Below are 25,015 nucleotides of genomic sequence, written 5' to 3'. Positions count from 1 at the left end.
GCTTTCCTCCATCTTCCCTTCTCTGTGTGCTTCAGACTGAGCTCTCCCTTCTCTAGGAGATGCCTTGTCTGGGTGCAGTTGGTTCAACCTGAAAAATTCCTCGTTCCTCTCGGCGTTGCAGAGGATTCCTGACAGACAGTCACTCACCGGGAATTGGCTGGTGTCATGAGGAGAGGAGGCTGACTTCTCCCCAGCTGCAGGGAGAAGAGGAGCTGGGTGGCATTGCCTTGTGCTCAGAGCAGGCGCCTCTGAGTCAGGGCACCTGGTTGTGTCCCTGCCACTGATTCACTTGTAACCCTGGGCAAATCACTCAGCGTCTGTATAGCTCCGGCTCCGTAAATAGCGAGGTTAGTCCCACCCCTTGTGAAGACTCAGTAATAAATAAGAAATGCTTGTAAACCATGAATGCAAAGTGCATTCATTTATCTCAAAACAGTAGTGCTTGAGTGCTGCAATGAGGAACGTGTGTGTAAAACTGCAGGGGGAATAAATGGCTCTTTATTTAAATGACCTGTCCCAGCATGAAATCCTGCTCTTGAAGCTCTGGTTCAGGTCGGAGGTTCCCTGTGTACCAAGGAACACAATGCTCCTCTCTTGTCATGAAAGAGAAAAACCTGCTCTGCTTCCTCAGAGTTGTCTTGAGGAGAGTCCTTGGTGCTTGTGCATGACCTTTTCATGTGCATGTGCGTGCAGGTACTGCGCTTAGTGCAGCCTGGGCACTGCCAGGGACGTGTGCTGCACGTCTCTTGCTGGCCTGTGTTCCACAGAGACCTGATGAAACAGCCCAGGGCCACTTGTGCCACCAGGTACCGTGGATGTTGGATTCTTTTTTTCCCTGTGGAAAAAAGGCTGAGTTCTGCCCGCTCTGTTTTACAACCAGGACCTGCTGCTGCAAACCCCGGGTCTTCCCTGATACCTGTCTTTTTAACCTTGCCATGTGCCTTTTAGGAGAGCTCCATTGTGTCCCTTGTGCTGTTTCCCGGTGTACAGTCAGGGCTGCCTGATCCCCTGGGGACATCATGGATTCTTGCCACACCATCAAATTAGGGTTTGAGGGCTGCCTTTTGTGTATCTTATTAGTGAGAGCAGTTAATCAGTGAGACACAGAGAAGCTTGCTGGTAGAAGCAATTTGCTGTGATGAGGAGTTAGGGGCTGCTGGTGGTTTTCCAAAGCAGTCTGCTCTGAATTTCTCTCAGATGACTTACGGCCTGCCTTCAGTGGCACAGCTGGGGGGTAGGCAAGGCAAACAGGAGTGGGCCCTTTACCAAAGATCCAACAACAGCTTCCCCTGTTTGAAATCCATGGAGATGTTCCCTCTGCTGTGTGTGTTCTTCAGCCTTCCAAGGTGAGAAGCAGCTCTCCTTTTCCAAAATAGCAGGAAACAGATCCTCTGAGTCTGCTATTTAGCACAAGTGTAAATCCTGGGGACTGAAACCTGAGCATCACACGCACTGCTCCTGAGGGATCTCTGCTGACCTGCAGGAAGGGCTTTTCCAGGCGATTTCGGCTCTTGGACTCTTTGAGAAGTGCCCGCTCCGAGAGGTGCGTGTGGCTTCAGCCATGTGAATTGGGTGAGCCTGGGAGTATGGCAGGGTCTGTGAAACTTAGGGCTCTGGCTGGTCACCTCTGAATGCTGCTTGGGTGCCTAGGATGAAGCAGGACTGCTGCCTTTGATTAATGCGTGAAAGGCGATACGTGCTTTGTGCACATGGGCATAGGTGAAGAGCAGGCTCTCTGCAGCTCTGTGGTTCCTCAGAGTCAGGCTCTTTCTGCAACCAGCCACTCAATTTAAGATGGACAAGCACCCTCAGTGGCACTACCTTGACTTTTCTAAGCTGTAATTATTATTTTTTTTCTCTTTTATTCCCCAATGTGTGGTAAGTGTCCCTGCTCTTTCACAAAGAGCCCTTGGGCTGTGCGAGGCCTGACAGGGAGTCTCAGCGGTCAGGGACGGACCCCTTGGGCAGTTTGTCCTGCTGACGAGAAGCTCTGTGGAAATTGGCTCCTTCCAGCGAAGCAGCTGCTGGGCTGCAAGGGGCAGGCTGTGGGAGGCTGGCTGTGCAGAGACCTGTTTGTGCTTTGCCCTGGAAGGGGGAGTGTGGGTAAGCAGAGATACGGAGCGTGAGGGCTGCGCAGGACATGCCATGTGTGACTTGGAAGCTCTAAGAGAGAACTTGTTTTGAGACTTTCAATGGGACTTATTTCTTGCCTATAATTAATGCATGGTTCTACCGTGCTTCCCCCAAGGAGATCTCTGCAGGAGATCACACAACCACGGATGTTTTAATAAATAAATATATAAAGGGAAGGAACAGGAGCTCTTTAAGGAAAGCTTGTTGACAAATTGGATGTAGTGTTTGGTTTTGCTGCTGCATTTTGAAAACAACTTCTGTTTTGTGGGAGTCTTGATTTTTGTTGCTGTGTGACTAGCTCTGTGTTTAGAATATTATTTTTTTTTTTGGTTTTCTGGTGTGGTAATCCACTTTTTGTATCCTCTCCACAAAAACACTCCCTTTTTTGTGTTGAACCAATACAGACTTAGAGTGCAGTGACTTACCTCTAGGCCTGTTGATTGTCAGGATTGCAACATGTCAGTGTGGAGGCTGGAAGCTAAAATTTCCTCAGATAAGTTGGTTGGCCTACGTTCAATTTCGAGAGGATTACTAGCCCTACCAGAAACCCAGCTCTGCATCTGGTCGCCATGCTTGTGATTCCAGCAGGGAGAAGGAGTTTAAAACGGGGAAGTGAGTGCCTTTGAAGCTGCATTCGTTGTGCTGCATGCGAGGCACTGGACAGCAGGGAAGCACGACAGGCCTGAGCCATCTGCTGTTGCTGTAATGCCCCGCTTGCTGTTTGCACCCTGCACCAGAAATCTTGCTCTGCTTACAGAAGTAATATACCTGAGCAGGTAAAGCTCCTGCAGGGAATGTTCGTATTGTTAAGCTCTACTCCTGTAAGTATAAGCAGCTTTTTTGTCTGTGTGTGTTCCTCAGTAAACCAGATCCACAATGTCACTGTAGAAACAAATCGCTACAAAATCTGCATACAGACTTCTCTTTAAAAGCGTAAGCCAGAGAGACAGAAATGCACTTGGAATTTGCAGCTTGTTTCTTTGATCTCTGCTGTTTTTTCTGAGCTAGAAATATTTCACGTTGCCAGTTCACAACAGCGCCTTGACTAAAACCTGACGTTCCCCAGCAGGACGCCATTCAGCACAGGGACTGGTGTGTTCTGGTCTCCCCCTCATCAAACATCGTGCAAACATGTGCAGCTGGAACGAACGCTCGTTGCTGCTGCATGGTGCTGGGTTGGACCGGGTGGCTCTGCAAAACCTTTTTAAAGTTTTTGTTCAGAAAACAAGCCCTGTGTTGTTCCTGGTGGGACAGGGGTTCCTGTCCTCTGGGGAGGAGTGGTTGGCCCAGACGTGTGCCTCTCTGAGCAGGATGTGCATGGGCACAAGTTATGAGGAAAGCAGTTCTGTGGAAGCTTGAGAGCCCATTCCCAGCCCAGTTTTCCAGCTCCTTAGTCCCTTGGGAAGCTGCAGGGCTGTGCTAGGACCGCAAGCCACGCTGGATGTAGTGGAGTGGAGTGATACTTCTGGCCTGCCTGTAGCTGCCTGCCTTCGGTACGCAGTCCTTTTGGTCTGAAAACGTTAGAGCTTCAAACATGAATCACTTCAGATGCTGCTGGTCCTAACTGGATCAGCAGAGAGCTGCTGAGTTTGAACTGGAACAGAACCAAAACACAAGTTTGATTCAGAGATACGTGTGCTTCAAAAATCATCACCTCTTATTAAATTGTTTAAGGTGCAGCTGAGGCTTGTTGCAGGGCACAGTTCTTTGTAAGTCTTTGGGAACAATGTGGTCCCACAGCAGCAGAGCCTGCTGGCTTCCTTGGGGACTGCTGCAGCCAGTGGCACAGCTGAGAGGAAACTTCCAGCCCAGGTTGGGCCTGCTGCTGCTGTGCCTGCTCTGCTTCGGTATCCGTGAGTGTTGTGTGGCCCCAGCTGATAGCCAGGGATCTCTTTGGCAGTTCTGTACCGCTCACTCTGAACACACCCAACAGCTTAGGGGCTGCAGTCTGGAGACAGAAGGGATTTCCTGGCTGTCCCTGGTCAGGCTTATAACGGTGTCTCTTAAAGCAGAGGACAAAGGCTGATTAGGCTCTCCACGGCCAGATGACCCGCATATCAGTGGCATGTCTGTATGTGTGGATGGTATCAGTGAAACAATGAGTGTGTCACAGTTTGGGGGCTGAATCCTTTCCTACTACATTGCTCTGGTCCCTTCCACTTCACCCTCGAATACACAGTGCTCAAGATGGCCCTGTGTTTGCTTAACAATTACACGCACAGGTTTTCCTCACTCCCCTCGTTGCTCTGTGCACGTTATGCCTTGTCCTGCAATTACAGGGTGATCTGGCTAGGTCTCCTGGCCTGGGCTAGAGCCTGCTGTGAGTGTTAAATGTGGCTTATAGCCACAAGGCCTGTCAAAGCCAATGCGTTTCTGCTCCTGGGTTGCAGCACCACTTGCTTCTGGTTCAGGGGGATGGACACAAAAGCTTCTAGCAACTCAACGTGTTTGATTTTATAGCCTGCAATTGTATCACGAACCACTGTGACCCTTTCTGCCAAACTTGCGACAAGATTGCTGGAAAGATCTCGCCCTTCTGGCCACTCCTAGATAGCACGCTGCCTTCACCATGAGGGACAGCAGGGAGCCCCCCACACAGCGGGGTGGGAGCAATGGTTTGCTGACAGCTGGGGTGCAGCTAGCATGAGTAACACAAATCAGGTCACTTGCTGAGAGGGTTTACGTGGCTATTGCTTCCCCCAGGCAGTCACGTGCTGGATGGTCTCAGAGCTTCAGAGGTCTTGAATTGCATGTTGTTCTTCTCCTTCAGATGAGCAGAGTATTCTGAGAAGGCACATGGGACTTAGAAACCTAACCTGGCTGCGGAGAGCAGTAAGCAGGTTTTATTCTGTCCCTGCTGTGCTGGATAAGCCGTGCACATACAGATTGACAGCCCCCTTTGGCTTGCGGGCTGTTGCACTGCAGCAGGCAGTGGCACACGGTGTGTTTGCCCAAGACGCGGCTGGGACAGTAAGGTGGCAGAGCTCCAGGCTGGGCAGCAGCACATCAGGTGATGGGTTTGCTGCTTGCTGGTCATCCCCGTGGGGTGCTTCACTGTGGTGAGGAAAGACACCCACAGACACGGTGCAAAGAGACCTCCTCCAACACGTACTGTCTGTTTTGCTGCCTGTGCGTGGTGGTGTGTTTTGCTGTCTGGGGTGTATCGCATGGCTGGTTTCAGGGAATAACAGTTGACATGTTGGTTGGGAGCCAGGCCAGGTTGGAGCACTATCTGCTTGTGTCTCATCAAGGGTCTGCAGACGCCTGTAAAACAACACAGGCACAAATGTGTATTTTTGTCACCCTCCTTTGTTTGGTGGAAAACAGCAGCAGGACACCACCTCCATTTCCAGCTGGGAAACTGGTGGTCAGCATTTTGGTGGCCGCGCAGAGCTGAGCAGGTAGGGCATCCTGTCGATCAGGTTGCTTGGTTAGCCTTGGTATGGTTTTATCCATGAGACTGGAAGCAAATACCATGCGGTAGGTAGTCTGGCTTTTGGTACAAGTCTCTTGTCTTGATGTTTGGGGCAGGGAGTGGTGCTTACATGGCACTCAAATGGCACTTAGCAGGAGCGGAGCCCTCATATTAGCACTGAGTGAGCCCAGCTAAGGTCTGAATAATTACCTAGTGCCAAACCCGGCATCAGACACTTGAGGCTTCTCCTTCTGTCTGATGTACCTGTCTCCTCCGCACAGTTGGAAGCTTCTGAGGATTTGTGTGCAGGTGCAGCTGGGCATTTCTGGAATCTCTGGATTCCAGCTCCACACATGGGCTGCTCCCTGTGCCTGAAACCCTGCGGCTCTGCTGAGGCTGTGCCCACCAAACGGTGGCTACTGCAGGTCAGAAAATCTCCCTGTTCCCTTTCACCACAGCGCTGTTTAGCCTTGTCCTGAGCGTGTCCGCTTGTTGTGCAAGGAAAATACGGCTGAGGCCTGCGGCTGTTGGAACTGCTGATTTGTGCTCTGTGATCTGTCTTCAGAAATATTAGTGCAAAGGTGGGTCGCTGGCTGTGTTTGTATGACCGTAGACTGCAGGAGCATCCTGTCTTTATCTTGCTTCAGCCAGCATGGGACAGATATGATGAAGTAGACCCAGTCCAAAGGAGACTTAGGTTTAAAAAAAAAAAAGAAAAAAAGAAAGGATAAAAAGGTAGGGTAGGGAATGTGCTTTTCCTACACAGACGTGACTCCAAACTCCCACAGGAAGTCTGAAGCAGAAGTAGAAATTGAATCCTGATCCTCTGAGGCCAAATCTCAGCCTTAGCTGCAAAGCCCAGCCTCTTGCAGATTACCAAGGATGTTTCTCACTTCTCCCACTTGAGGACCGTGTGTTCATTTAGGATTATTTGCTTAAAAGTCCCCAAACCACGCTGCTGTGAATGCTGATTTGGTTCTGTTGTCGCTAACGATTTCAGTAGCTCTGGTGATGATGGCTTTCCAACAGGCTCAAGCAGATTAAGAACCATCTGAATTAAAGCTGTGGAAACCCCAGTAAGCCTTGTAATTCTGCTGATGTCCCAGGAGATCAGGACTGTTGTTAGTTACTGATTGGAAATAGTACTATAGAGAAGGCTACGAACCGCTGGGATATTTCGTGTTTCCAGGCCAGCAGCAATAAAAGCCAGTCCTGCTCGTTCTCCGAAATACAGCATTGAAGTTCACAACGGGTCGAGAAGGCGAATGCGAGGTAACTGCTAGGAGGTTTCAGGCCGAGGGGGAAGGTGTGCGTGCAGCAGCCGTGCCCCAGCGCTGCCGCCTCGCAGCCGGGCGCTCAGCGCGGTGCCCGTGCGGCCCAAGCGGGCAGCTCCCGCCAAAGGGGCGGGGCCTGGCGCCGTGGAGACGCCTCCCGGCCAATCCGCGCCGGGAGAGGGCGGGGCCCCGCCGGCTTGGCCCCGCCCCCCAATGGGTTTTTGGCGCGCCGCGGTGCGGCCCCTGCCCGGCGGCGCCCTGCGCTCAGCCCGCGCCGCGTCCCTAAAACGCAGCAGCGGGGGGCACAGCCGGCACGCCGAGCCCCAGGGCTAGGCAGGCGGAACGTGCCCACCGCCCGTGTCGCACAGAGTGGGCCTTGGTGGTGGCAGTCTCGCGTGCAGCCCTGGTGGCCCAGGTTTCAGGCTGAACGTCAAGGCCAGAAGGCAGCACCACGTTGCCCTGGGTGATAACGCCGTCCTCTGGGGCAGGGGATGTGGTGGCGTGAGGTGTACTGGGCAGCTTCCAGCTCAGCATCTCTGCCAAGGGAAACGAACCGTCTCTGTCATTTTAGGAAAACTTGCCTCTCTTCTTTTGCAAAAGAGAAGGGTTTTACAAGGCGCCTGAAACCTGGGGAGTTCCTAAGGTAACCAGGAGTGACGAAATGCTGCTGTCTGCAGAGAGCCCTGGGATGTTCCACTGGGAAGAGTAGAGTGCTTGTTGTAATAAAGCATTTAATTTTGCTGCCAGGACTTTCCAGAGGTTTAAAACAATTGGGAATACTCATCACCTACCGCCTAGAGGTTTGTTGGCAAGCAACAGAAACTCTTTTCTTTCTGCTGGTAGTTTTTTCTGGCACTTACGGCCAGTTGTACTGGGAGGAGCAACCCGGCCCGCCTTAGCCGGCAGCCCTTGCCGAGGAGGGGAGGAGGCTGTGTAAACAATCCTGGAAGTCTGCAGGCAGAGAGGAGCTGCTGTTCCTGCCCCGGGTTGTGGGGACAGGAGCTGTGGGCCTGAAGCGTGTTTGTGTAGCATGTGGGGTTATTCTGAGTTGGGGAGTTCTCATGCTGAGGCGATGGCAGAGCTGTAAATCATCAGTGCTCAGCATAAGCTGCAGAAGCAGTTCAGGCAGGAGGAAGGGCGTTACAAATCCGTTACAAAATGTGGGTGATTTCCCTTGCTGGGGAGTGGGGGGGATGCTGTCTTTGGGATGCGGCCACCACTCTGGCAGAGGGATTTACTTCCAGGTCTGTCTGCCTGGGTTTTGTCCCGAGTCCTGCCCTCCTGCTCTCTGGTGTGATTTCATTTGGATGCCTTTCCTTGGATCCCCAGAAAAGAAAGTACTGTAAACAGCTGCCAAGCAGGATTTCACATTGTAGGGGATATTTAAATGCTGGGGCCTGGTTGGATGACAGTATGAGTGTGTTTCTATTTTGCTACGTGTGTGCGTTTAATAGGAAGAACATACTCTCTTTGGGTTGAGCGTATGTTACTTTACTTAATGTGCCTGTTAGACAGTAACTGACCCCCCTTTAGAGAGTGGCACTGATGTTGTGTTACAGCTGTAACGTACACAAAGTCTTGCACAACTTTGTGTAATGCTTTTACAGTGGCAATGACCTTGAAGGTTTAAAAAATGCATGTACTTAATTGTGTGTGTGGTAGTACGAGTGTGAGCAGTTCTGCTTCGCCCAGTGCATGGGGAGATAAGCACCTCTGTGGCTGGTGGCAAGATCAGCGTCTGTGTATGATTCATCTCATGCACATGAGATGTCTGCATGCCTTATATGTATATCATGCAGTTGTCTTTATGATGTTGTTTTGACCATCTCAGCTGTGCTTTGCTAATCTATATTCCCTGGCTATGCTGCTAACAAGTCCTGTGAAGTTTGGAGCAGAGACTGGTTTTTCCCCCGTTCCCCAAGTGAGCAGTTAACCGGAGACGTTCTGTGTTATTCCATTTTTCTTTGATACCCCCATCATCATCCCCAAAATGTGGAACTGGTTTCCTCCTTTCTACCCAGCCAGTTCCACATGAGATGCTGACCTGGCGTGTTCAGGAAGGCTCCCTGTGGGCTGCTGCCCAAGGGCCAGGTAAGAGCAGGGTCTAGCACTGGGATCTGTGTCCCCTTGGCTTGTAGTGGGCGCCTCCCTCGCCTGCGTGCCGCTGGCACCCCGCTCCAGCTGCAGTCTGTGCCTTCCGTGCTCCAGGCCACGAGCCTGTGGGTGTTGGGCTCAATTCGGGTTCATTAAAATACGGCAGCGCTACAGATATTCCTACTCCAAGCAGGGTTTGCACGTAGAGCTGCTGACTGTGGTGCAGCCCGCTAGTTTCTAAGGTTACATTAAAATGCAAGGGGCCGCTGGCAGATGCTCTGTGCGTGTCTGCCCTTGTGCTGTCACACGCCCGGGTCACCTCTGCGTGGTCCCTTGGCAGGCAGGCAGGCACGGCATCCCGCTGTGGTACGAGCGGGCTATTAACTTACAGCTATACATCTGCTGGGGCTGCGGTGGGAGCCCGTCACTGCTGTGAGTTGGCAAGGGGCTCACTTAATTTCTTGCTGCATAATTTTCTTGGTTTTCTAATTATTATTATTATTATCGTTATTTTTATTTTCCTACCCGGCTTGTGTTTCTGCCCTGGTAGAGTCTGTTCTGGGCACAGTGAAACAGCCAAGCTGACAGCGTTTATGGGACATTCTTTCCAATTGCTGTGCTCTAAACACATGTACACCAGCATTGAGTTACTTCTGCCTGGAACTAAGCCACAGAGCTATATATAAAATGTATTTGAACTGTGGCAGTAATGTTGTTGGTATAAATAGGAGAAAGGGGTAGCACCAGGGCTTCCCTTCCCTAGAGCTGGCTCGGGAGGAGTTCCCTTTGCTCCATCTCAGCTGAAAAAAATGGGGAAGGAGGCTGAAAGCAACGAGAAAATGTCATGGGGCTAGGCTTCAGGGAAGAGCATGAAGCATGGGAAACTTGGGTCTGGAGCACTGGGTTCCTCCTTGGTGGCTGCCCAGCTCTTCTCTCTTGTGGTGGGTCGCCCGTCAGATATCCCTTAGGCTTTGGTGTGTGGTGACCTGATCCTCAGGGCCACAGGGTTGTTCTGTGACAGCCTCTTGTGTTCTTGTGACTCCATAACTAGTGCTGAGTTTTCTTTAACTCTTTCTGGCAGACATCTCCCTGTTCTTGCTGTTGGAGACATGGTCTGGGTACATGTAGGGCTTCTGTTTGCCCCGGTCCTTGTGTTGTGTGACATGTTGTAGGGGACAGTGTGTTGAAGTGATGTCACTTCCACAGGTGCACCAGGATGCTGCTGTCATCTTTTGAACCCTTGTGAAGTGTGCTTGGGACTTTTCCCAGGCAGCATTTGTAAATGAAACAACTTCTGCACTTTTGAAGTCCTTGTCTGGTTCTTTGTACAAAATTGGTTGGTGGAAGTCTTTGCTCAGTCAGCGGGGCTGCCTGTACCGCTGTCTGCGGTGTTTTCTGTCAGTAATAGATTTTTATCTCACCCAAAAGAAACGTAGGAAGTGACCTCTATAGAAATAGCAGAAAGTGCTGATAAGCCCTGAGCAGCGGGTTTTAGTCTTTGCTCATGGCTGGTGTTAATTCCGTCTTTAAAGTGTAAGTGCTTGTTTGTCTTGGCTAATTTGTAAACTGATCCTTCCATAATGCTCTCTTTTAAGTGCTTTATTGTAGATATCAAGCCTGTGATGGTCGAAGGAGATAAGAGAAACAAGGTTTGCAGCTAGAAGTATAGTCCTTACTTAAAACGACTGATACCAAAGAAGAGAAGCAAGATTGTGGACATGTCTATGATTTCAGGGTATAGTGCTCTGCAAACAAGTCTTTACATTCAATCCATTCTGCTGTGCTGCAGGGTTTTGTTTTGTTTTTGAAAGTCAAAATCACCAGCTGCATTCTTACAACTCCAAGTGGTGCTCAGCCCCCAATTCATCCTACCCCTCTTTTCTGCCCAGCGGTGGGAGCTGCAGCCTGGCTTCACAGGGGGGCTCAGCTCCTGAGCAGGGGGGAGAGCAAAGCCCCTCTCCAGCTGTAGCCTGCTACCTTACTGCAGTGCAGCCAGCAAGGAATGGGGAGAAGCTGCACAGAGACTTTATAGCTGTCTTTTTATTTATTTTTTTTCTTTTTTTTTCCCTGCAGGACATGAGCCTTCAGTTTGAGCAGGGTTTACGTAGGCAGAGTGGCTCACTACAAACGATAATCAAGGGGGATGTTCTGACTCTAAACATTGCTTTGCTGTTGGGTCTTTCTGCCTGTCCTTCAGGTGCTCATCTGCTTCTCATTACCCTTAGACAAACATACTGAGGGCCTGTAGTTCAGGTATTTCTGAGCTACGTGTGTCACTCAACTATTTCTTGCAAAGATGAATGCTGCTAAATGCTTCCAAGTAGGTAAATGCATCTAAAACTTTTGAGTGGAAAATTGTGAATCGGGAGCATTGACACTTTGCTAAGACAGGAGTTCAATGAGCTCTTTTTTTTATGTTCTGCTTTTATGGCAGAAAATTTTGCTAAGAACTAAACATATAAAAACAGAAGTTACTCTGTGCAGCGTTGGAGAAACAGGAGTTGGTTGTGTGCCTAGATCTGTGGCTTTCTGAATTTCGAGACAAGGACTGTAAAGAAATGGTGGTATTTTTAATGGTTTGTTTTCTAGAAGCATGGCAGGAGCTAGGTGGCAACACAAACAAAGCGGGTTTTAAGCCTGTGGATAAAAATTGCTTCCTCTGAGTGTCATTTCACTTCCTCAGTTCTCACATTTGATAATTCTGCCAGCTACACATGCTTGTAAGCATCAAGTATAGGATAAAGGAGACCTGCTTTGCCAATGTTATTTCTCATGTTTCTGGGTTTTCTGCACTGAGGTGGCAGCCTGCTCCCTTTTTCTTTTTGTTCGGTCACCTTTAACCCCTCAAACAAGTGAGCTTGTGTTGGACTGCTGTGCCTCTCATTTGCAGGCTTGGTTTCATTCAGGAAAGGAAACTGACCAGGCACTTGGGGAAAATCACAGGCAGAAGTGATTTGAGGGCAGAGTATGTAGGAAAGGCAAAGTGTACTGAACAAACGATTTAATGTGTTTGTTTAGGATTGCTTTCTAGGTATCCTTATAACTTCTGGTCTCTCTGTGCACGAGGGAGAGCGAGGATAGGATGGTGTTTCTTGCTGCTAAATTGCAGGGGAAGTTATTCCAACCTTCTGGGTGTTGGGTCTAGTCCATAAAATCTGCAGCAGATTTTATTCTTTGGGAAAGACAAACCCAAGTTCTGTGTCTGAGATAGGTGTGACTCAGTGATGGTTGCCTCTCCTGTAGCACCAGCTTGCGTCTTTGAAGCAGAAAGCTGGCCCTGTGGTGGTGCTCTGAGGGAAATTGGTACGGTGGGAACCTGAAGCTTCACCAATAGGGTGCTCCTCTGCAGCCCTGCCTGAGCAGCTCCCCATAGCTGTGTGGTCCTGGGCTTGAAAATCCGATTTCCTAATGCATGGGAAACACATGCGGAAGCAAGAGGGCCCTGCAGTGAAACAAAGTTCCCAACATGTCTCTTGCCAATTTTTACATCTGTCACTTCTCTTACTTGCTTATTCTTGGGGTATTTCCCCAAAGGCCTTCAGAGGCAGGTTGGATCTTCAGTGTTGAGGCAGGTGAGACTTGGGGAACACGTGAGAGTTTGCAGGAGATACCCATGAGGTGGCTGAGCAGCAGGTGCAGTACCGGGGTCGCTGTATGACTGACTGCTGGAGACCTCTCCAGCTGTGCTGGGAAGGGAGGCGGTGGCAACAGGGTTGTTGAGGAAGCGATGGAAATCCGTGCTCGTGCTGTTCTCTTCAGTTTGTTTTCTCAGTCTTCAGCACGTGTTCATACATATTGCCTCTCCTGGAGGCCATCGTCTCCTTTCTGGCTGGCAGGAGAAATCTCTTGGGTGCTCAGTAGACACGTTGACTGGCGGACGCAAAGGGCTCCTTAATTCTAGGGTGCACAAAGGGCAGCTGATGATAAAGGCCCTTGTGTAAGAGGCTTATTCCTCAGGGCAGAGGGAGGGCAGGGAGTGGAGGAAGGGATTGGAGAGAGCTGGGCAGCGAGTGGTGGCGGGGGGAGCTTGGGTGGCTGCTGCTGTATATCCCAGTTGGTCTGGGGGAAAAATAATCTCTTATGTTGCTTCGATTCAGTTTTAAGCATTCATTAAAATTCTTGTCCCTAGCCTCAAGCAGGAGTGAGATACAGCAGTGCTGTAGCCTGGTCCAAGCAGTAGATAACTGCTGGAATTTGGGAGGGAGGTAAGGTTTTTCTCAGCTCTGCCACTTGTTTGTTACATGACCATTATCAAGACGTTTCACCTCAGACTGTGTGTGTGTTTCTCCATCCAGCCCTCTTATATCTGTTTATAGATTGCAAGCTGTGTGAGAATACGTGTTGCTACCTGCTGTGAGCATAGGAGGCCTTCATATTCACTGGGACTTGTCTCAAGAAATGTGAAACAATAAATACTTCAGAAAATGTTTAGGGAAAGAACAAATACTCCTCTCCTTACCACGTGCCTCCTTCTTTGGGGATGCTGTCTGTGTGATAAATGCCGTGTGCTCCTGTTGTATTTAGTCCAACCTTAGCATCTTTTAAATTATGTTAGTATTTTTTTTAGTATAATTTAAATCGGCTTACAACAAAACCATTTTCTAATCTCCTGAGCGTGTAAGTATTTACTTTCCCCCGTGGAGTCACTGCAGTCTTAGGGAGATGTGTGTGGGAGGACAAGGTGGCTGGTACTGCAGGCATTCAGGTGCTGCCAGTGGGAGCTTTCAGGTGCGGTTAGAGGCGAGCTCTCTGACCTCGTGTGGAGGACACAGGTATCTGCTCTGGGCAAGGTATTGGAGCATAAAAAGGTCAGGCTTTTGTGTACAGAGAATCTCTTTAAGTCTTTCCCAGGGACTTAAGTGCTGCTTAAAGCTGTCTTCTTCTCTGGAAGATCTGCGACGTCTCCTTTGTGCCAATGGGGGCTGGGTGGATACAGAGCAGGTTCAGAGTGCCAAGTCAGAAATGACAGTGGGTGACTTTTTAGGCAGAACTCCTGTGTAAATCAGTGATGAAGGACAAAAATAAATTGATTTGGCATGGGGTGTTAAGAGTGAGTAAAGAAATCACAAATGAATTATGAGTGTCACTTCAGGCAAGCTGATTAAAATGCTTTCCTTCACCCTATTTAGTTCTGTCTCCAAAGTTCCTACTCTTGTGGGAGCGAGCTCCACCACCAAGCCTCCCCCCCACACCCCTACAGCCTTGGACAAACAGTACACCGATACATTTATACCAAAAGTAAGTGCCAGGGAGAAGAAATGAAGGAAGTCGGGGACAGGAACCTCAGCCTGGTACTTTTCTTACATAGCTTTCCTGCTCTGCTTTCACTCGGCAGGGTTAACTGTGAGGAAGGCTTTCTGAGCCCTCCCTTTCAGCGTATCTGTCCCGTGTCCATGTTTAGTTTGAACGTATGTGTTGTTTATAGAGCTCAGCACGAGGTGATTTAGGACTGAGCTCCGCACCACGGCGGTATCAGCATTAGAAACGCTGTGTTACGGCCCGTGTGTTTAGCTTCTCTGGAGTCGGGAGGTATGCGGAGCTGCCGTGGCTTCCTTGGAGCGGGTGCCTGTGCCCGCAGCAAGGCCGTGGGCTTTGAACTCCCGGCTGCTTGTGTTTAGGAGCAGCCCAGCTCGGGGCCAGGGCTGCGGGGAGGGACTTTGGCAGGGCCGTAGCAGGAGGACTCCTGCCAGCTCTTGCCCGCATCCCTGTTTGGCTCTTTCCCTTGTTCTGGTGTCTCGCTTCTCGTGAGTGCTAAAGCCTGTGCGAAACGGAGGGGAAAATGACTGTGGAGAGAGCCTTTCCTATCTGGGAAGTGATGATTAACGATGATAAACGGTGACCCTTACGCTTGGAGAACCGTTTGTTCCTGCTTGATTTCAAACCCTTATATGAGTAACTGAAACGCTGCCCGAGGGAGCTGTATTTAAACTTTTTTTTTCAACTTCTTCCCCTCACTGAAGCACTTTCTTTGCCTATATTCAGGCCCTGCGCATGGATTTGGAGACCAATATATAACACTGCCACACAGTCAGAAGTGCCTTCCTTTGATCTACACTGCTGGGACAGACTAGGGGAGCACTGCAAGTCCTTGCTTGTACTTAATCCTCTTACAGATATTTTTCCATGCTGGGGAAGGTGAATTGGTTCCTTTTTCTACCATGAAGGAAAAATCACTGGACAAATGGCCTGTGTGGGAGGGCAAAATTACCCCCTACATCAAGTATGATATTTTACGTGCTCTCTTTGCTGTATGAAGAAGTAAATTGCAAATTGGAAAAAAATCTGTTCCTTGTAAAGAAAGTGATCCTGTACAAGTCCAGGTCCCGAGAACTTGAGGAATGGCTTCTTTGAAGCCTGCCCACACAGGACGCATCTCTCTGTTTCCCAGAGGACTTGCCTACCCGTGGAGCTGGCCAGATCGACTCCATGTGTAGACACTTAGTCTGGAATAAATCAGGATTGACTCTTTATGTACCAGCAAACCTGTAGCCTGTTTGATGTTGCTTTCTCTTTTTTAAAGCATACATTTTGCACACAGTTTTCCCTTGCATCAGCAAGAAGAATTCCCCACACCAAAGTCCAAATAGCGTCATCACAACTTTGACAAAGGTGGGCAATTTGCACACACTCCACACCTTGTCCCTTCACCACATTTGTATCTCTGAAGGTTTTGTGAACTGTCAGGAAAGTCTGAGTTGGCTTTTATGGTGAGGATGGTGCCTGAATAGGAGAAGTTGCCCCTTTGCCGTGTCTCTAGCCAGGTTTGGTAAGGTTACGTGTGCCTTTCCTCATCCCTGCAATATTTTGAAATAAATTGGATTTTGTTGTGGGTATTACAATAGGAAGGCAAACTTGAGGGATCAAGCTGGTGTGGAGTGAAGGAACAGAAGACAATTATTTGATGATAACTAGGTCATGCTGCAGAAACTGGTAGAAAATTAACTGTGTGTATCCTCTTTTGCAGGACACAGGGGCGCTTGCACGTGCGTTGCTGTCTGTTCTGAGCTCCCTCGCTATATCTGCTGGTGGAGGTGCTCTTAACAGTGTTACACCCGGTTCCCCAGGGCTATGCAACAGCATTTATGGCCTCCCCAGGACTGCCTTACTCCAGGTGCACGAAGAAGAAGGCAGAGTGCAGATTCAGCACGTAGCCCCCGACAGCTGGGGCTGACGGGTCAGGAATGCAGTCCTGACAGCTGGAATTGGGCTGGAAGCAGCCAGCACAGTGGGGAGGCCAGGAGGGGAGAGCAGGCAAGAGAGACTGCGGAGAGATGGACAAACGCACGCATGCTGTATGCAGGCACGTGTAGAAAGACAGCCCGCAGGGACCCTGGGTTGCTCACGTTCCCTTTCTTCCACCTCTGTTGCCATTTTGTTCCCTGTTCTCTCAACTGGATCATTTCTAACAAATGTGTGTGCTCGACCCTGCGCAACCACTGTAGTGCCACCAGGCAGAGCCACTGGAACCGAGGCGCAGCATTTCTGTGAGAAACCCACCCCTTCCCAGCTCCGCTTCTGTGCAGGTTCACCCATGTAATACCTCAAGTAACTCAGTGAGTCAGAACCCTCTGGCAAGTCAGTTTCTACCCTTGCCACTCTTCCGCCAAGGTGCATCAGTCATAGGTTGTGTTGTGGAAGATCACTCCCCGTTGTCCTCAAAGTGATTATTTGGGAAATCAACGTTTCCTAGAAATGGCAACTGCTTGTTACAGGCAATGATGTTCTTGTCTTTTTTATTTTTTTTTCTTTAAATTAAAATACGAGATCTTGTTCAGTGGTCAGATGTATCTCTGAGTCCTTTCACCCTATGGATGCTGCTTCCAGCCTATGCTCAACTTGAAGTGTTGCAGCAGGTCACGGTGGCGGATTGCATGAAATCTGTCTGAAGGTCTTGGAATAGTTCCTAGAAGGTCATTTAGGCAATGGTATGAACCTGCAGTAGTGGCCATGAGCAAGGCTTGTGAGACTTAATGCAAGAGACGTGGAGCCTGGTCTGCCAAGGCAGAGGCGTCCGGAATTGGTCGTGTGTTGGAGCTTGTCTTATTGCTGTTGCTTTTGCAGGTGGAATATTTTCAGTCTCCAGGCTTGCCAAGACAGTACTTTTTGCAAGCACTGGATGCCGAGGCTGGAGAGGACAGAAAAGCCTTTTATTTTATTTTTATAAATTATTGTAAAAAAGAATGTGCATATTCTATGCACACAGACTGAAGTGGGAGGGGGGGCTTGGGTAGGTGAGGGAGAGAAACCAACTGTGGAGCTGGGTGGTTTTATTGTTTGTGCGTTCTTGTAAGTCAAACATCCCCTGCAGTTAATTCCATCCACCCATCTTCAGCCCTCCCTCTGCCAGGCCGAAAACAAAAACCCCGACTCCCAAAAAACAAACAGGCAGAAGAACCTGGGCCAAAGCCAGACCTTTGCATGTCAAGCTCAAGTGCAAAACGAATATTTCACAGCTGTGGTATAAAGCCCTGAAATGAAGGCTTTACAGTGGAAATGCTGACAGCCCCTTAAGTAGAACAGTATACTGTAATTAGCGTTCTGCGTTTAATGTGCCAAACGAGGCACAGCAGAGCTAAATGTAAAACTTGAAGCCTTTGTTTTTCTGCAGCAGTAACAGGAGATCAGACAGCGTGTTCAGACAGTAGATTAGAGCCTACGACGTGTGTGCTGGTCCCTGGAGGTTAAACGTGCTTTTTTGTGGTGGGGCTCAGGGGCTGCAGGGAGATCTATGAGCAGGGCCAGCTGTGAGATTTGGCACTCTGTATCAAATTTCACTTATGTAAGAAATAGACAGCTATTTCTTAAGTGCTGACGCTGACAATGTACAGCTACAATGCATTTTCACGTATCGGGTGCCGGGGTGCAGTGATAGAGCTTTGCTGTGGTGCAGCAGGGAAAATACGCCGGCGGCTGTGCAGCAGGGCTGAAAATGTTGGGACCACAATACAGGGAGTTGGATATGAAAACCACCATGCTGTTGTGAAACTTGGGCCTGATTTTGGAGCTCTCTGTGTCAGTGTATTGCCAGGGCTGAAGAATACTGGGGTCTCAAGCCTAGCCCGAAAAGTGTTCTTCTAGAGGAAGAGAACAGGTGATTATGCAGCCACTCCTCCATCAAGGTGGTAACTGATCACCTGATGGCCGCTGTGATGTGCTAGGGAAGGCTTTCCAGAGTAATCCTCATGAGTTACACACCTCTGGGATTTCTGTGTCCACCGCTTTCTCAGGAGCTGTGCTCTTGCACATACATTATTAATACATGTATGGCCACGCTCAGTTGGGAGAGGGATGAGGGCAGGCAGATGATGCAGTGGATGAGATGGGAACTCTGATGGATGTTGTCTTTTTGTGCTGACTCAGTGCTATTAGTTAATGAAATGGATTGAAATGTTAACTGTTATGCACAGGCCCATGGGAGGACTTGTGAAATAGGGCTTGTCTGCTTGTGGACATTTATTGAAGGAGCCGTTCTGGAGTGGAACGGAATAATTGTGCCACAAGAGCTCTCTTTGAAGATGTTCTTCATAAATAAATGCTCACAAAGGCATGGATGGGAAGGGGGAGTTGAAACCCAAATGTCGATTCAAGGATAGATTTCTCTTTCTGTAAAGGAGCAGAGAAGAGAATGGGGGTTACATTTCCAAGTGCAAAGAAAGCATCTGGAGTTCTTATCTATGACTTTGTGGAGCTGGATGACCTCTGGGCTGTTGCCTGTAAGCAGCCTTAGATATCAGAAAGGTAGATCAAGTGTTAGGCATTAATGGGAGAAAAGAACAGAGAACAAAACGGGAGACGGTATTGATCTGCTCTGTAAATGCTTGGCATGCTCACAGTTGGAAGCTGTATGTAGTCTTGGTGTTTCGTCTTTTGTCTTAGGAAGGATATAGTGGACTTGAAAAGAATCTCGAAGAAGGGTATTGGAGCTGACCAACGATAATGAAGGAGAACCAGTGAGTAAGTCAAGACTCTTCTTCTTGGAAGAGAGAGCATCAGACTGACCTAAAGATGGTAGATGCACTGTTCACTCTCTCTTCCAGTACAAGAACTACGAGGCATCAAGTAACGTTCACAGGAGTCAGGTTTAACACAGGCAAGAAGAGACAGTGGTTCTTGCAGCACGTAACAGGCTGGTGAAGCTCCTTGCCAAAAGACGGTGTGAATGCTAAGCTTTTAAAGACACAGTGGGATGATTTCATGGTAGAGAACTCTATTGAAATAGGTTAAAAACTGAGAATAATTTTCAAGTGGGAGATTGACAGGAGGTGTGAGAGACTCAATTTTCCTTTCTCTGCACTTCATTTTTCTCCATGCATTTGTTTATAATACTGTTCTTTCTAACTCTTTCGCATATGGCTGCAAATGGAAACAGGAACCAGTGTTTGATCCAAGATGGCCTATCCATGAAGTCCTGAGCAGATGCATCTGTTCATGGGATGTGGTTTTCCCAAGCCGTAGCCTCCTGCCTAATGCTGTAGGCATTTGGGCGTGTGGGCAGCCCCGTACAGTACCACCATTTTTTCTCTCCCCGGTGGCCTTTTCGTGCACCCGAGGGTTGCATGTATCCTCTCAAAGAAGCTTTGTTTCTTTATTTCCATGCTTAAATAAATTGTGTATGTAGAGAATGGTGAGGTTTTGGGCCCAGAAGAGGGTGTGTACAGTAGTAGAAGGCAGGGAAGCAAAGTCATCAAGTCAGAAAACTGTACTTTGCTCTCAGCATATGGCTGTGGGAAAGAGGGACTGAGATACTACTCAATTCCTGCTCAGTCTTTTGCTTCTGGCCTGGGGAGAGCGAGGGGGTAACGGCATCACTCAGCCTACAGGTGAAACTCTGGGAGGGCTGTCTGCTGTTAAAAATGGTTTTCTCTTGAAAAGTTTCTTTTCATACCTTTCTTTGAGGTGAAGCTGGACTGCAGGACAGTGCTGGTGGGCAAGCAGGCGTGGAGGAGTGGTGGCAGGCTGGCAGCAGGAGCAAAAACCATGTCACAGAGCCTGTGAGCCTGATCAGGCAGGCAGTATGCTCGCCGTGACTGGATTGCCCTCTGTGGCATCCATTTGGCTGGAAATGATTACTGTGCTAGATGGGCGTGTTTCAAAGAGCGAGTTCTTTACAGCTACTGCTCTCTAGAAACGTCTGGGTGTTCAGGCCACGGTGTCTGCCTCCCGTGCACCTTGCGGGGCTTTGCTTGTGGATGGTCCCAAAGGGGTGCGAACTGCGGGAAAGAGGAGAGTGTGTGCAGGGAGGGGAAGAGCGGGACGGGGAGCACTGAGCTGGTCCCTAAAGGATTTCTGTGTTGTCCTTGTAACATGTGGAAACAATTGCTTGTGGTTAGTCTTTCAAGTTCCCCAAAACAGCAGGAAGAGCTCAAACAAGTAAGAAACTCACGCTCTGAGAGCTGGGAGCAGCTGCTCAAGTGTCTTGTTTCCTGAAAAGACGAGCAAAACTGGCAGGGGCTAATTTAGAGCAGCCTTTCCTAAAGGAAGGCAGAGGTGGCATGGCTCTGCCACAGGTGTGTGTGGGCTTCCACTCATACTGTGAGGGACCGTGTCTGAGGGAAACAACAGCTGCTCTCAGATGTGCCTGGAGATCCAGCGGGGATTGCACTGCCTCAAGGCTTCTCCTCCTCTACCAGGAGGCCTGGCTGTATCGAACACCTTCTAGTAGCTGCAGATCAGGACTCTGCCCGTCTGATCATGCCAGAGGCCGAGGGGCTCTAGGAGCTCTCTGATGTTTGGATCTGAAGGAAGGAACAGAGTAAGTGATCTGCTTAGGCACTAAAATTTATTTGCCCATTTGTGCAACTCTGAGCAGCTGAATTTAGATTTGTCTGTAAGATGGATGAACATCAGGTTTTGCAAGACAGGTGTTTGCTCCGCACCTGAAGTTCTGTTTTCTACTCTTGGTGACTAAGGGTGTGTACTGAGCCTCCAAATTTGAAAAAGTTGACCTTAAAGAAGTGGAGACAAGGTGGTCAATAAGTAGATAATTTCAATGCAAAGTGAACTCCAGGAGAATGTTGCGTGTGGTTCAGTTCAATAACACTTGCAAATCACTTAGAGAACTGTGAAAGTGCCAAATACTATTAATAGAGGCCTCAGGATGAAGTAACAAATGTGGATAGCCAGCCACCTTTCTGGGCCTTTAATTTAGGGGCACAAAATTACAGGTTTCGTCTTGCAATTGTTTCCTGGCTTGGGCAAGGGTGGTGAGCTGGCCCACTTATTGGATGGGATGACCCAAGCAAGCAGGGACACATCTGACGATTGTGGGCAGCAAAGTGGCCCAATGTGGGAGCTATTGGTAACAAACACACCCGCTTCCCCCGTCTGCAGTGGGACCCTCCAGTCCCGTGGTTAGCTCAGATCACACTTGGAAAGAGGTCAGGAAATTTCGTTCTGCCTGGGACATGCTGAAGAACCACCTGGGTGACGTTATGGGAATGGCAGTGGCTGTGTGGGATTGGGAGACTGCTTGCTACATGACAAAGTGAGTTCCTGCCTCATTTTGCCATAACTTCACAAGTGGGGTAATGTCAGACCTGTATCGACAAGTTTACCCTTTGCTGACAAATCTTAATTTGAGATTGGGAAGTAAATGTTGGTGTACCCCTGTCCTAATTAGCTATACTAATTATTTATTTGTTTTGGCTGGCAAGTCAGGAGGAATCCAGTTTACACTGCATTGCTACCTATTGTTTTTTTCTCCCAGAATTTTTTTTAGTCTTCTATCAAGCTTTGTGACATGTGACTCAACTCTTTCCCTTATGGCAACTAGACTGGAGGCTGGTCATGGAGATAAAGCTGTGGTGCCTTGTGGACAGAGAGGTGGGAGTAGAGCTCACAAGTTTCATAAGACCCATTTTTAAATGTGTTCATCCTACTCTTAAAGACAAGTTGTTTTTAATACCTAAGGATTATTACTACACGTGCTGAGGTGTTGTAACAGCATCTGGAAGGCACACAGGGCTGCCTTTCAGGCTGCTTGCTGGAGAGGCAGTTGCTGTGTCAGTGCTGGTGCGAGGGAAACGCCGGCAAGGGAGGGGGTTGTTGGGACAAGTGGGATGAGGGAGGAAGGAACTGTCCCCTCCCTTGGGAGCAGGAAGCTGTGAGATCAGCTCAGCGGCAGCATAAGGTGGCACTGGGGGTGTTGAATGTGTGTCCTGGCAGAGGAAAAATAAAGCTGTTGGAGAAAGTAGGTTGCTGACCTGCTGCTGAGCGCTATTAGCTGCATAGCCAAGGTCAGGTAGCACCTTTTAGGACAGCTGCAGTTACAGCCAGCCTGAGCTAAAGCCTGCACTGAGCAGCGTGAGCGCAGCATTGCTAAATTTGCTGTTTGCTGACAGCATCGAGTAATTGGTGCCTTATCTAGATGGGAGCACTTGAATGGCACGTATCTCTCCCACTTCCTCCTTCACTGTCAAGTACGTGGTTTCTATGGGAATTCAAACTTCTCTTCGTGTGATGGGTTGGGAGCTGACAGCATGAGCTGGAATCTCAGCAAATTCTTCCTTCTGTGCACTTAGGAAGCTACTCGAACAACGAATGTGTTGACGTATTGAAACAAACCTGGAAGAGTAGATGTCCCACTGGCCTCCTTTTCTCTTCCCCCCCCCCTTTTTAAGGAACATTAAACTGAAACAAAACTATTTCCTTGCTTTACTGGCGAATTTGTAAATGCATTTTTAATTGTATGTTCTAATGCTAAGCAAAAATTCAGTGGAATTTTATAAAAGCCGTGGTTCCAGAGATGCTCATTTTGTGAGGAAAGGAGGCAATTTGGTGTTTTCTTACACTATCTGAAAGTATCTGGGGTATGTCATTACTAAAAGGGAAAAAAAGACTGAGTTGCTCCAGAGGGCAGGACGTGAAATCTTGCACTTTCTGTGTCACTGGTTTGAAGCCAGCCCAAATTGGAAGCCACTGAAGCACAGATGGCTCGTTTTAAGCAAGCTGGTGGCGCCTCGGCCCTGCTTTACCTGTTGAAGCAGAGTAGCTCCACGTGGAGTTGCTTTTACCACCTTCTCCAGTAACTTGGGCCATGGGCTCAGCGAGACCTCGTTTCTTCACCCTACAGCTGAACTCTTGAGGGCTGGTAAGCTGCGTTGTCAGGGCAGCGTGCGGAAGCCCGCCCTGCCTCTACCTTTTTTGCTCCACGTTGGTGTAAATGCAAGATGCTGGTCTGCAGGGCAGCCATTAATGATTGCAGTAATTATTACAATGGGGACTTCTTATGCCGCGTCCATGCCTTAAGGCCTTAACCAAATAAAACTTAGATGATGATAATTAAAAACAGAAGGCTGTGACCCAGTAAAATCCATGAATTTGGCAGGGACAGCAGTTCTGAGGAGGAATGTATGCATAAAATATATAATAAATAAAATCAAGCTGTGCAAATGTAAAGGAAAGAGAATACTTTCGCGTCTGTCATAACAATCCCAAGGCTGAAAATTGCTTTTTGCTCAGAGGCTGGGTCCTTTCATGTCACAGACCAGACTTTGTGCAGTGTAATCTCACTGCAGCCTTTTGCTTTGGGAGAGTGCTGAATTCTGATGCTTCCTCTGCCAGCGTGCTCCCTGAAATGTCTTAGTCCTCCCCGTCCCCCCCCAGCTTTTGGTTTTGCTATTCCTGGCTTCTTGCCATAGAGGCCTGACTCTGAATTTCTGTCTTTCAAGTAGCTCTTCCCAGTTGCATTTCATTTCTTCTCTCGAAATAGTTGGGATTTTTGCTCGGGGAGAAAGCAAGCATTTTGGATTGTTGTCTCTTGAGTGGGCCATTGGTATATGGGCTTGTGAACCCGATAATGTGAGCTGTTCTGTCTCTTGAGATTCCTGGGGAGGGATGTGTTTGTCCAATGGATGTGGTTTCTAGTTCAAGCTATGTGGGAAAAAAATGACTCTTCAGCTCCTATGAATATGGGACTGGGACCACACTGAACCACCTACCACTAGATAGAGATAAAGAGAGTGGGGCAACCTGGAAAAGATGTCCAGGAAGATAACTGTGACGAAAGTGGTTTGCTGCTCGTGCTGAGAGGATGGGAATTGCAGGGCAGTGAATGTGCACCCCAGCTTCTTGCTCTGTACTAATTGCTGCATGCAGTCCTCTGCAATACTTGGCAGTGCTCTGGCACAGACACAATAATCAGTGGATGCATAACTCCTTCTCTGTACCCCGGCAGTATTTTACTGTGCCTGTGTTGAAGATAGAGGAGGGTTAAACACTTGTTCTGCACCTGGGTGCTTGTCAGTGAATTTATAGGAGCTCTGAATTTCTGGGAGCTACGATTCTTCTCAGTGCCATTATACAGTGCCACACCATCAGCATCTGTTTATGGGTCCATTTGAACTGCACTCATATCTCATAGTATTTCTTGTTTTCTTTTTCACATGCACTAGGTGACCTTGGAGAAGGTGTTGGGGATAACTGTGTCGGGAGGCAGAGGATTAGCCTGCGACCCCAGAACTGGCCTCGTTGCTTATCCAGCAGGGTGAGTCACAAACTACATTCTTCAAAGCTAAGATTAACCAGGACTGATAAATCAGCATAAAGATCCAGGGTGTTTCCAGGATGGCCTTCGACGGGGAGACTATTTACCATTCTGTAGTCTCTTAGCACAGGAGAATGATGAGCATTAGCACTGCTAGTGTAATTAGCAAGGGAGAAGGACTGCATTTTATCTGATGAGTTTTAATAGTATCCCATTTATGGAATCCCTTTCCCACCTCTTGCTCTAAGCTAGGTATTAAATACATTGTGGGCTTTTTAACTATGCTCTGTAGTATGCTGACCTTGCACATAACTCAGTAGGATGCTCAAGCCAGTGAGTACCTAATGGAGCAGGTGATGCTTTATGTGAATTGACAAAAGCCGCCTTGTACACGCCCTACAATTCAGAACTTGCTATGTTTCTCATCCAAATGCGGAGAAAGATCTCAGGCTGACAGCCCCTTGCTTGGGGGTTCTCTGGAGTGCAACCCATCTATCAACCGTGGTCCAAGTGTAAATAGAGAGATCTAGATGGAGACACTGGTGGACAGCAAAAAAAGATGCCTAGAGCGAGATAGCTGAGGGCTGGGGAGGTAGCTTTGTTAGTTGCATGTTT

General features: G+C 48.7%; 1 protein-coding gene across 2 annotated transcripts in view; it reads left to right on the top strand.

Moving 5' to 3' along the window:
- MAPKBP1 (mitogen-activated protein kinase binding protein 1) overlaps positions 1 to 25,015 on the top strand; it is a 96,677-nt gene that overhangs the window by 1,474 nt on the left and 70,188 nt on the right. For both annotated transcript variants that reach the window (XM_084287734.1, XM_084287735.1), the window contains exon 3: positions 24,309 to 24,400. In XM_084287734.1, coding sequence (XP_084143860.1) covers positions 24,309 to 24,400 — 92 coding nt within the window. The remainder of the gene's footprint in view (positions 1 to 24,308; positions 24,401 to 25,015) is intronic.

Source organism: Netta rufina, assembly GCF_964035555.1.
Source record: "Netta rufina genome assembly, chromosome: 5".
Taxonomy (NCBI): domain Eukaryota; kingdom Metazoa; phylum Chordata; class Aves; order Anseriformes; family Anatidae; genus Netta; species Netta rufina.
The sequence above is the reverse complement of the archived record's forward strand: the minus strand, read 5'-3'. Positions and strand labels throughout refer to the sequence as shown.